Below are 13,149 nucleotides of genomic sequence, written 5' to 3'. Positions count from 1 at the left end.
ACAAAACTATCTTAAGTATAAGAAATCTTAACACAAGTCTTAAGACAAATTTCATGATCACAGGGAAATTTTTAAAAATATGTTTGCAAGAAGTTTATTTGTCTTTCTTTCATTTTCTTTAAAATATTGAAATAATAGTGTGCCTCTAATATTTTTTTCTGCAGTTAAACTCCCAGGAAAAAAATATTGCATCAGCTTCAATGTACTTTAAGGGTGGGGTGGGAGGTCAGACAAGCTAATTTGTATAAATTTCATTACAAAACGTTTATTGAATTAAATTTGCTTAAATGTCTTTTTTGCTCAGAAAATAATATAATCGGTGACAAAATGTATGTTATACTACTTTGATTAATTAAACCCACTACTGCACTTTTGTCTTTGCAAATAATGAATGGCTTTCTAATAAATTCAGTTGAAACGCCAACTCGTGTTCATCCCCCCCCCTTTCCACACACACACACAGGGTTAGTTCATAAAAATCTATGAAGATGTCTCTGAAACGTTGACTGCAACGAAATACCAGTACTGAGAGACGAAATAGAGAATCAAAAGAACAATTTCCGATCAGAATTTTACAGTTTCAAGTGTTATGAAGAAAACACGTAGCATCAGATGTTACAGCAGTATTTTATATTGAGTTTTCGTACATATTCAGGCGGTTTAATGAGGGGTACCTCAAGAACTAAAACTTTTTGATTTTCATCTAATTTTGTAAGACTGAAAGCTATGTTTAGTTTCTAGGAAAAAATCACCACAATGTTACAAAATAAATTAACGTAAAAAGTCTTAAAATGCAATGTGGCTACACTAAAGTTCGATCTTTTTAAAATTATAGGCGGGACTTGTCCAAAACAAAAAATGCATATATCTCGTATTTTTATTTATTCAAAATGCATGTATTAACTTAACATATCAATAAATCAAATAAATGTATGTTGAATTGCGTTAGCCATTTTCAAAATTGCACAAGTTAGCAATATTTGGTCATAGAAAATATATTCTTTCTGGAAATTGAATTCAAAATTAAATAATTTTGAATGAAATTATAAAATATCTGTATCTAACACACTTGTATACATGGTCGCAAAAAGCAGTTTCAGTCGGGAGGGGGCACAACCAAACAAAAATGCCTTAAAAAGAATAATGTTGCACAACCATAAAGTAGCTACATTTTATGTTTTGTATCATATATATAGTATTTGTTGGTAAAATTATTAGATGGAGTAGGGGGATTTGGGGCGGAGGTGGGTTCATTGTTCCGACTGGTCTGATATAGTCCAAAGTGTTGTTCTATCCCTAAAAACCATTCTCTTAAAAATCATTCGGTTTTTAGCCAAAAAATGTTCACTTTAGACTTAAGACAGGTATCTAGTTGCGTGGCAAGAAAGATAACTCTTAATTAGAGTAATTTTTTTCTAGCACCCGCCCTTCTCGAGATATTAAAAAATCTTTAAAAAGGTCATCATACTCAAGTAAAATCTGAGTTTTGTGGGACTGCTTAATATTTTTTTGTGGAACCATTATTGATATCTTCACTTCTCTCACCACGGAACTCTTTCTCTCTCTCTTTTTTCCCATCTCCCACTACCAACCTGGAATACTTTTGATTTCTCTAATTTTCCGTCCGTTTAGAAATTTTCGCGCGTAATGTATCTCTATTTTAATTTCTTCCGTAGATAATTGCAAGTATCAAAGGATCAAAGGTGGCATATAGAAAAAAAAAACTATTGATAAAAAATTATTACACCTTCTTTAAAGGGAGCGTCAGGTCGGGTCTAGAGTATTTTCAGTAAATCATTCGATGTAATTTGCATTGAAGGTACTATTCCACCCCTAATAAGACCAAATTCTCTCTCCTTAAATATTCATCACCTATATAATACTCTGATATTATTTTAAAGCATTTTACAGTAGAAAAAGATTTACCAAGAGAAATTTACAAAAATTTAAAATTACTTAAGCAGTAATTAATCAATAAAGATTCCATTGAGGTCTTTGAGTGAATGCGAATTTTTCAAATAAAAATTCAATTACAAAGAATATCAATAAATGCTGTAATGGAACGATAAATTCAATAATCAGGAATAGAAAGAGAATAACAATTGAAAATGATTTTACTACCCGGTAGATTTTTTTCTTTTAAATGATTTCTTATTGATTAAAAACAGTTGAGGATAACTCAAGGACAGGTCAAGGTCATAAATTAGGACACATTCAACTCTTACATATTGATAGTAATGAATCGGAACATTGTCTAAATATACCGAGTATTCAACCCATTTGTATCTGTTGTGTATTCTACTTCATTGAATCTGAGGCTATTAAGGATGGAATACCTTAATTAAGAATTTTGAAAGGTGAAATACAACTAACATAGATATTTTCCTTTCTCCTAGCTTATTTTTGGATGTTGGAATTTTATTACTCCATTGACTGGATACATTTGGCATTTCAAGTGCCCATGCTACATCAGTCATCAGCGGTCATCATAAGGATTTCCGCGAATTGCTCCAATTTAAGAATTAATATCAAATCTAACTGTTGTTATGAGCAACGCACTTATTACAAAATGCTGCTTTTCATTATATGAGATGCGAGATTTTACATATAAAAATTTTAAAATTTTCACCTAACTTCCCTTTCACGCTCCATTTGAATCCCTTTTCTAACCCACATAAAAACATAGGTATAATCAAAGATTATGAAGCTCAGCTCGACGAATATTATGTAGAAGTAAGGCAAAGCCCCCCCCCCCCCCCCCCCCCCGCCAATGAATGTTCTGGTAATGTGCATTATAGTTTGATATGGGTATAGTTATTTTGAAGTGGACTTAAGCACTAGTATTCACTCATCTAAAAAATTGTAGCCAGAGTCAGCATCCGAAGCATACCTAATGGTATGCATCCCGAAATTTATCATCGATGGAAGTTAGGTCACTAAAGAGTTTATAGCTTCTTGGGAATGGACTTGCTCCATATCATTCATCAAGAAAATGAAAGTGAGATCCAGCGTCCTAAGCAAGCCTAATATTGTAAATCCCTAGAAGCATCATCCATGCAAGTTTAGGCACCAAAGGGCTTAATTATACATAGTTCCTTAGGAATGGACTTGCTCCAAGAACTTCAACATGATCATCTAGGTTAGATTCAGCATCCAAAGCATGTCTGGTTTGTCACTCGTTTGCATCCCTAGATGCACCATCCATGCAAGTTTGGTCACCATAAGGCTTATAGTTGGGAATGAATTTGCATCCGAAGCAAGCCTATTAGTGTGCATCCCTATATACATCATCCATGCAAGTTTGGTCCAGCTAGGTAGGATTTATAGTTACTTGGGAATGGACTTGCTCCAAAACTTTAACCTGTTCACTCATCAAGAAAATCTAGGTCAAATCTACCATCTGTAGCAATTCTGCTAGTGTACATCCCTAGATGCATCATCCATGAACGTTTAGGCACCAAAGGCTTATGACATGCAGAAAATCGAGGTCAGGTACAGCATCTAAAGCAAGTCTGGTAGTGTACACCCTTTGAAGCAAGTCTGGTAGTGTACACCCCTTGAAGCAAGTCTGGTAGTGTACACCCCTAGAAATCGTCGCAAACCACGGCCAAAATGTACGATCCTCTCCCAAATATGCGGACTCCGGACCGTGTCTTGAGTCGATGACCTCTGACTCCTCCATACAGTTTGGTCCAGTTACTTGGGAATGAACTTACTCCTAAACCTCTAAAACTTTAACCGGGACGCTGGTACCAACGTCGGGGGTATAGCATAAAGTCATCTCGACTTCGTCAAGGTGAGCTAAAATCATGTACAACAATCGACGAGAGAAAAAAACATGAACGAAATGTGTTTATTACGGTATGCTTTTGAACGATTATACATCTTTGTTCTTTTGGTTCTTTTGGTTAGGTACAAGTGCCATGTAACTATAACTGGAACAAAGTAATCTGGTTGGGCGGTTTTCAATGATCTTCGCGTTTCATCCCGGCAAGTCTAAATTTAGGTGATGTATCTTCAGATGGAGTTACTTGCACCCAAACTTTATCATAAGAATTCTCACATTCAGATATCAAAACTAAGCTTTATAGTGCTCTGATCACCAAAACTTTGCATTATGGCTTTCAAAGTCTGCTTTATCAAATATTGCAGTTACTATACAATTAATGCAAAGCAGGCGTTCAGAATTCTTGTGGTTAATGTCTGTCGGTACTTCGATAACTTGTAATGTTAAAAAAAGTAAAATTCAAAGAATTGTAGCCCCCTCCTTCTTTGTGTGCCCTGTCTTGTCTGTCCATCATACAAAAAAGATTAAAATTTTTGAATTAATAAAAGTTATGACAAAGATTAAAGTTTGTTAAAATGCATCAAACTTCAAGATCGAGTTATAGTACATTTGTCTTGTCACAGGTAATGCACATGTGAAATATGAAAGTCCTATTTGTTCTCATTCAAAAAGTTATGAATGACTTATGACCAAGGTTAAAGATTATGTGACAGACAGACTGACAGACTTAATGTCTCCTCGCTTTCGCAATAGCGGGTGAGACACCCCCTCCCCTCCCTTTTCCTACGAAACAAGTGCCTGTGCCAGAATCTTCAAACATTGATAATAGGAACGACAACTCTGAATAACTTGTAAGAGGAGACTGTTCCTTTAGATGAGACAATAGAAAAAATGAATGAAAGAAAAAACACAAAAACTTTCAATCCAATAAACTACATGTGTATGATGTATAAGAATACACCATTTTTATATGAAAGATTTATATGTATTGCTTTAATTACAATCTGAATCTAAGTTTTCAACGTTTGCTTCATAAACATGTAATATAAATTTTTGTGGCCTAAAATGTCCTAAACAGCTATAGATAACGATGCATTAGATTAAAACTATAATGAAGTCTCCATAGGCATAGACGTTCAGTCACCTTTGGTTTTGGTTTACCCGCTCTTTATAAAGAAAGTTCGGGTTTTAGTTTGTATATTGTTTTTTTCCTGATCCGTCCGTCACATTCATATTTATATTGTTTTTTTCATTGAACTCCTCTTACATTTTATGCATTAGCCAATTCATCTTTTGAAATATGATCGGTGAAGTGACTCAAGTCCTGTGGATATGTAATAAGGGCTTCCGAATTTTCATTTCCCCTCTTGGAGCCAATGAGGGGGGCGGGGTCGAAAACGAGGTTTTCTCCCCGGAAATCTTCATATATTTCATAATTTAGTCAAACCAATCTTACGAATATGATTGTGTCCTGTAGATGTACAAAAATGTTTTTGGAATTTTCAAATTCACTCTGGATACCATTTGGGGGTCAAAAAGGACGTTTTTCTATGAAAATCTTGTTTCTAAAACTTCTCTAAGATTCTACGTATTAAAGACAAATCATCTTTTGGTGGTGTCTTGAAAATATTGCAAAAATGCTTAATTTTTTTTTCACATGGGAGGCCATTTAGCAGCCAAAATTTTCCTACAAAGCCGTGTTCCTAGAACTTTCTTACATTTTATATAGAAGCCAATTCATCTTTTGGTATATGATTTATGGTGCCCTGTAGGTGTGTATGTTTGAATTTCATTTTCATAAGGAAGGTCATATGGGGACCAAAAACATTTTCCTACAAAAGCCACGTTCTCTGAATTCCTTTTACATTTTACGCAGTAGCTAACACATCTTTTGGAATATGATTGGCGGTGTCCTGCAGATGTACAATAATGTGTCTTTTACAAACTAAATTTTGCCCTTAAGATACCCCTATCGTGTGATAATAGATATTGGTCTTTATCCTGTGGAGAGCCCCTCGGTTAGCAATTTTATCTACCTGAGAGCTCGTGCTCGTGTTCGGGTAGTACCCGGGAAGTTACAGCCACGATTAGACCTGTTTGGCTTGTTCTGTAGTAGCCGGGGCGGGTGCTCAAAAGTACATCAGGTATTTACGGGATTGAAAATGTAATTTGTAAAATATGTTTATATAGTTAGAATCTATACATTAAGTATGGTTGTTGTTTTTTTTTAACTATTTTTCCCCAGGGTCCTATCTCCTCGGGCTTTCGTTCCGTTTCTAAAATGACACAGGTCTTGGGCGGGGTACTTAAATTCCATTGATACAATAGCCAGTCCAGGGCGAGAGGGAGAGTCTTGGTTATGCATTTACAACAGCAAATGTGAGAGAGAGAGTCAGATACGGCAGCCCTGACGGACAACTCGGGACCAGCATTTATAACTGTATAAAGTTATGTGTTCAAAAGAATTCCACTCTTTGAAAAATATATTGATTAAACCAAAAGATAATCCACACAGCATTGTGAAAGTTTAGGAAACAGTGACTTATGTGTTATTTGTGAATTCATATTCAATGTTTCATTTATGAAAATTACGTGTGAGGAAATTCAACACCAAAATTCTGAAAATGTTAAGCAGAGGTGCTGTGATTAGTTAACCCTACTTTACAGGACACTTCCTAGGACGGTCTGCAGATAGACATTTCATTTCTATTATTTTTAATTATTTTGTTGTAAAAAGTTATTTTTGTTTTGTTTATTAAATTTTGTTAAAATTTCAGTTTGTTGTTTCTTTGATTTATTCGGGTTCTAAAGGTGTATAACTCATATCTCAACAATTTTGGTAGTACGACCCGGTAGGTCAGTGGTTAGAGCACCCGCACGGTTAGCGGGAGGTCCCGGGTTCGAGTCCCAGTCTGGCCGACATTTTTCCCCGCCTGTTACATTTGGCCCCACGTTGGGCGCCAAATGTAACAGGCGGGGAAAAATGTCGGCCAGACTGGGACTCGAACCCGGGACCTCCCGCTAACCGTGCGGGTGCTCTAACCACTGACCTACCGGGCCGACGTACCCAGTCCCCGTTACAGTGTCAGAATTCCCATTTTTATGGGGGAGGCCTTTTGGGTGCCAAAAAGTTTTCTTACAAAATCCATATTCCAAGAACTCCTCTTACATTTCATGCAGTAACTTTTATATATCAAGTATGTTTTTTCTTGTGACAAGAACTTTCTTTGGGTACCAACGATTTTGATCTTGACCTTGGAGTTTGACCTTCTTTTGAAGAACTTTAACCTTGGGCATAACTTTTGAACGCTTGGTGCTAGGACTTTCAAACTTCAAATATTTATATTCCTTTTGACAAGAACTTTCTTTGGGTATCAATATTTTTTTTTTACCTTTGGAGTTTGACCTACTTTTGAAAAACTTTAACCTAAACCATAATTTCTGAATGCTTGCTGCGAGGGCTTTTATATTTCAAAGATGAATTTCTTGTGGAAAGACTTTTCTTTAGGTACCAATATTTTTGATCGCTTGACTTTAGAGTTTGATTTGCAATGAGAGACTTTAACCTTCGTCATGAGCTGCTATACGGGGACATCAGTGTTTCACAAACATATTTTTTTTCTATTTGGTATTTTTTTTTAAGTCTGCGTTTGTCTGTTGCACAAAAACAGCTGAGAATCGTCATCAACATATCCATTTTATATTAACACACACACACACACCCTCACACACATGTAAACACACACACACACACAGAGGTTTAATTGAATCATAAAACAGGATATTTAAAAATTTTCGAACGCTGCCGTTTTGTTCGAAAGTTCAATTATATTTCGTAATCTTCAATAACGTTAGAACAGGTTGCACAAAAGCAATATCATGCAGACAAATCTACTTTCTTAATTCCATTAAATAATGCAGGATTCCGTATATAGGTGGGGGACATAAACGATGGCATTGTTCATATATTTGCATATTTTTGACTATGAAATCAAAGTAAAAAATTTGTGCAAACTCGAAAAACCTATTTCTTGGATTTTCAATGAAATTTCCATAATAAATTGATAGCAAAACACTTTTCTAAGAAAAAGTAGCCCCCCCCCCCCCCCCCGAATACTACGTGCCTGTACCAAAGATTACACGATTGGGTTTAAGGAAAATTGTTTGAAAGACCTTGCTCCACCACAGGAGACAACCGAAAACTTGCCGAACCACTAATTGCATTGACTTTCAATACGTTTTACCATATTTACGCACGCTTGTAGATAGCGGTATGGAGGTCGCAAAACTAGATTCGACTTTTTACTTGAGATTTAAGGCTTGGAATTTTGAACATATCAGCATAAGTTTGGTTAAGAATAAAACTAGGTCTGTTTATCAGGTATATCTATAGCTATCAAATAAACGCAAATATTACTTTAAAGATCACTTCAACTTAAAAAAGAAATACATTTTGAAGAAATAATTACATTACAACCTTGCAATAGATGATATATGTCTATTTTGCTCATTTTAATGTATTATCTATTAACTGGATTTGTCCTGTTCCTTTTCCAGGTGGAAATTATTACATGGATTCGTCTGTGACGAAGAAAACTCAAATGGAACAAATACGAATGAGAGTTATCTATCTTCTCCTTGTACAGAATAGACCGCAGGAGACTGGACCTTGGAATTCCAAGTTCAAAACAGAATTTGGTTAAAAACAGAATACAAAGGCATCAATTGTTTCTTTATTCCCAGATTCATAAATCTATATACAATTGTATCTACAAGTTGCTGTAAAATGTCAGCTGTTAACAAGTTACATGCTTCTTAAGCCTGTCACATCATCAATTACGTGTACCACCTCAATCGTTTCTATTCAAATCTGACAAATCTCTTCATTATTTTCACCTTTTCTTTTGTTGAATTGAAACAAGAAAATATGTATATTGCTTAAAATAATTGATTTAAATGAATATTTTATTGGAGAATGCACTCGATGTCCAGTGAAAATGACTTCTTATATATCGTCATGCTTTCTTACCTCGATTTCAGAACTGGAAAAAATATAGATCATGCGTGGATCTAGAAGGGGGGGGGGAGGGAATAATGTACATAGTAAATTAAAAATGACCTTGCACACCCCCTAGAAAACGCGGATACCTGTTAAGTTGGTTGGAAGAGACATATTATTAAGCTTTAGAAGTGAAGGAAAGCGGCTCTCCCCCATCCCCAAGTTTTTCGCGTTTGGAAAAAAGTTCACTAAACAAATTCCTTCAACTGATATTCTGGCAAATGAAGGAATGATATATGAGCCCTATTTATTAGTATAGAGCACATTATTTTAGCGATGTCAACAATACACGTAAAATAGCTGTAATGATGACAAACTTTAATTATACTGATTTTCAGCCATCAGAGAGATTTAAGTTCTCATGTTTTCAATTCGGAGAACTGTCTAAAAAAATCACATACTGCCATTTCCTGTAAATTTCATCAGGTATAAATGATATTGTGCCCCCCCCCCCTTCTCTATTGAGAAGTTGATGGCTCGTTTGAGAGGGAGTATTAAAACAAGCCATCAACTTCTCAATAGAGAATACCCCCCCCCCCCCCTAAAAAAAAAAAAAAAAAAAAAAAAAAAAAAAAAAACTATTATAAAAAGTTCAACAAAGACAGTATCTCTTCTCTCATTTGCATTAATCATAAAAAAAAAAAAAAGGATTGAGATCTGACATTTTTAATTGTCTTTCCATTACAAAAATAAAAGCTGTCATATAAAACAATAAAAAAAAATATTGAAACAAAAAATGTTACAAATTCACTCATTGACAACTTTCTTAGTTGTCCTGCACTTGTAAAATACTTAGTAATTACATTCAATTCAGTGTATGAAAAATATTCATATAAAAATATGAAAATATACATGTAGTTTGGCATGATAAAATTGTGAAATTCATGGGGAATGATTTGAGAGTTTGTGAGAGTTACTGCTCTTGGCTCAGTCAGTCTGTTTGTCCCTTTGTTCCTGAGCTAGCAGCATGGCTTTGATGGCTCTAGCTCTCATCTCTAGTTCTAATAGCTCCATCTGATTCACTGATAACTCTCCACTTTCCTCACCCCCCTCTTCTCTGTCACTTCCCTGTAATTAGTTAATGAGACTAATTAATCTCTAAAGAGAAAATATATACATGTATCTGGATATGGTTCGAAAAAATGTCCAAGTATACACTTTTGTTCTAATAAAGTATATGTAAAAACAAATAAATGATGTAAAATAACTTGATCTTTCAATACTGAATCACTAAAATAAAAGTGACTTTTTATTAAACATAGAGAGAGTAATCCATATAAGTAGTACTGTTAAGTAGTACACCATGGCCATAAAAAATGAAATGGTTTTTCATACTGGCTCATAAAACATCTGCTATTACAATTATTAATATTTTAAGGCAGTAAAAATATCTACTAATATACTGAAAGGTTACAGGCACTGGGTATCTGGGGGCCAATTTTGAGTTAATCAATACATAAGTAACAAATATCTGTTTGTCATGAAAGAATACATCAGACAGTTGTAGAATGGCCATTATGTTTCATTTGATATTAAAAAATCTCAATCCGTCAAAGAAACACCATAAATATATCATCTGAGAAAAAAATGCAGACGGACATTCATCGCATATGTTTACTTGAGAAATAGTTCAATTTCGATCCCGAAAGAGGAAAAGATAATTGAAAACAATTTTCTAGTGCCAATTCCATCAAAATTATTTCATTTATGTGGTCAGCCAAAGCAACTTAAAATGTTGGAGTATGGCATATTGATTTTTTTAATCTTTTCAGTTGGTTGGAAAGACTTTATAGTATTGATCAGAGCAGACAAAACTTGGCAATGTATACGGTTTTTCAACTTGGTCCCTAGCTTTATATGGCAGTAAGATGAAAATTCCGACATTTTCCAATCTCCCATCATCCCCTAAAATATTCAAAAGATCTTGTTGATAAAGAATGACAATGCCCTGGATTTGTGGAGGCATTAGAGAAAATAATTGATGACATTTTCAAAGAGGGACTGAAGTGCTTGGAAAACAAACAGTGTGCATCTGTATCTTTTCTTAAATCAACAAAGATTTTCAAATTGAGTAGAAAATCAATAGAAAACTGCCCCAGCGCAAAGTTAATAAGCAAAGTCTGAAAACAATCCATCACTTTGCCAGATTTTTTCATTACATTTTTTAAAAACAGACAATATGCACCATATGCTCCTAGCTGAAATATTCTACATGGTCAGTAATGGCTTCCCCTTCAAACAGTCCAATTCTAATGGTTCTACCCGATTTTATCTGAAAATTACACTCAGCAAAATTCTTGCCTAATAAGGCGATGAAATCGTCCCAACAGATGATCTGTTGTGAACTGTCTAATGCTTTTTATATTAAGTAAACAGAAAATGCCATATTTTGTCCTATCTTGTCCATAAGTATTGACTGTTTTGGAAATTGTCTCAGACAATTCTAGCGATTATAAGGATTGTCCCGATTTTGATAAAATATTGTCCATTACTGACTAGGTTCTAGAAATGGCTGATATCATATACCATAGGTTACACAAACCAAATTTGTCTGTTCTGAGACAGTCCAAATCGAAATCAATCCAACTATAATTGCAATTTTCATCAAAAGATTAGAATAAAAAATTGTCTAAAAGGAATTTCGACCTTCAATTAAAGCCTAATATTGGCTCTCAGTCAAGTTTTCTAACCGTATTAAAGAAGTCTGACGGGTTCGGAGATTAATTTGCCAGACACTCTTAAATACAGATCTGTCAATTAAGCCATGTTTGTTTCACTTCTCCTCATTTCATTTTCTTGCGATTTCTTTTACAGTACTCCTTAATATAGTCATAAATTACTATATCATGTTTATAACCACAGTCCCCGATCTGACAGTTGATGCAAAAAAAGCTTAATTAGGGGCAACTTGATTTAATTTATTGTTACTCTTAAATATGACAAGATAATATCATGAAATATAATATAAAAGCAGACACATTTTTCATTTTTTCAAGAGAAAGTTGGTAGTGTACTTGGCTGCAAAGTTTAACATACACTTTCATTTCCTGAAAGTTTACCCACAGAAAAATAGATAATGAACAGATCAAATTCTTAGTAATGTTTTGAAAATAAATATTATCGTCCGAACAAAAGCATGAGTGGGCAGGCTATATAACATTTATATAAAAATGACAGTACTCAGAGACAGGGCTAAAAAACATTACTGTCCAAATCTTGTCTGCAATCTCTTCTAGAGGAAACACCCATTTTGTTAAATGGCTACAATATGATCGCTAGTGGATCTCCATAAAATTCACCCCCCTCCCCCAAACCTCCAATCTTATGGGTGTTCTGAGTCCATTGCTAGGAAATACAGTTGACACAATTCCTCTGCACCTGGACTTTTCCAGATTACAATATGAGCATAGCTTGAACTTTCTTGGAAAAAAATTTCTATTATAATATATATGCTTATGTGCTTGAAATATACATTACCCATTAACATTAAGATGTAAAAGGTCGAACTTAATCATCAACAATTTCAACCTGATCTGAAACACGAAAATACAGTACCATGGAATTTATTTTTTTAAGCACCACCTAACTCTCTGTTTTATTATCATTTTAATATCAGAAATTTTACTTCAAAGAGTTCCACATTTCATTCATCTTTTATTCTGCCCACCACTTTGCAATGAAAATTTGCTAGATACTATACAGGAGGAAAACTTAAAACCAGCTATCTGCCTACCTGAACAGATTAATCTAACTACTGGTTGTCCTGAGTGACTATGTTATATAATAAATATTAATAGTTATTCTCTTAGAAGGGGAGATAACTACAATCAAACCTTAATATCCTTAACGTGATGGGACTGAGAAAAAAACTTCGAGATATCTATTCAGGGTAAAATACTAAAAAAAAATAAAAAAAAAAATAAGTGGTTGGGACTTCTAAATCACTTCAACATATCCATATCAGTGTTCAAGATATCAGAGTTCAACTGTATATGTTTGAATAAACTTCCTTTAATCAACTTTGCTCTGTCCCAAATATCTAGAGGTTGAGAATATAAACTGACAGTTTGAAAAGAAAAGGTCAATAAACCTTCAACTCATTGTAACTAAAAAAAACACCTAAGCCTGGCATTACTTCATATGCACTGAACTTATTTTGTGAGTACTTCTTATATTTGAATACTGAAAATGGTTTTACTTCTGTTTGACCTTCTTTTCTGAAAATAATTACTGTAAAGAAAAGATAATTACTGAGACTGAAGACCAATCATAAAACAAATTTTATTACACATAGAGAAAATTG

At 34.3% G+C, this 13,149-nt stretch overlaps 1 protein-coding gene across 4 annotated transcripts in view; it reads right to left on the bottom strand.

The window, feature by feature from the left end:
* Positions 1-9,496: 9,496 nt before the first annotated feature.
* LOC133200175 (caspase activity and apoptosis inhibitor 1-like) overlaps positions 9,497-13,149 on the bottom strand; it is a 327,434-nt gene continuing 323,781 nt past the window's right edge. For all 4 annotated transcript variants that reach the window (XM_061335953.1, XM_061335950.1, XM_061335952.1 and 1 more), the window contains one exon: positions 9,497-9,914. In XM_061335953.1, coding sequence (XP_061191937.1) covers positions 9,774-9,914 — 141 coding nt within the window. In that variant the 3' untranslated portion in view covers positions 9,497-9,773. The remainder of the gene's footprint in view (positions 9,915-13,149) is intronic.

Source organism: Saccostrea echinata, unplaced genomic scaffold, assembly GCF_033153115.1.
Source record: "Saccostrea echinata isolate AGI-Se365-2 ecotype Australia unplaced genomic scaffold, CSIRO_AGI_Sech_v1 ptg000037l, whole genome shotgun sequence".
Lineage (NCBI taxonomy): Eukaryota > Metazoa > Mollusca > Bivalvia > Ostreida > Ostreidae > Saccostrea > Saccostrea echinata.
Note: the sequence above shows the minus strand (reverse complement) of the source record. Positions and strands in the feature narration are given on the sequence as shown.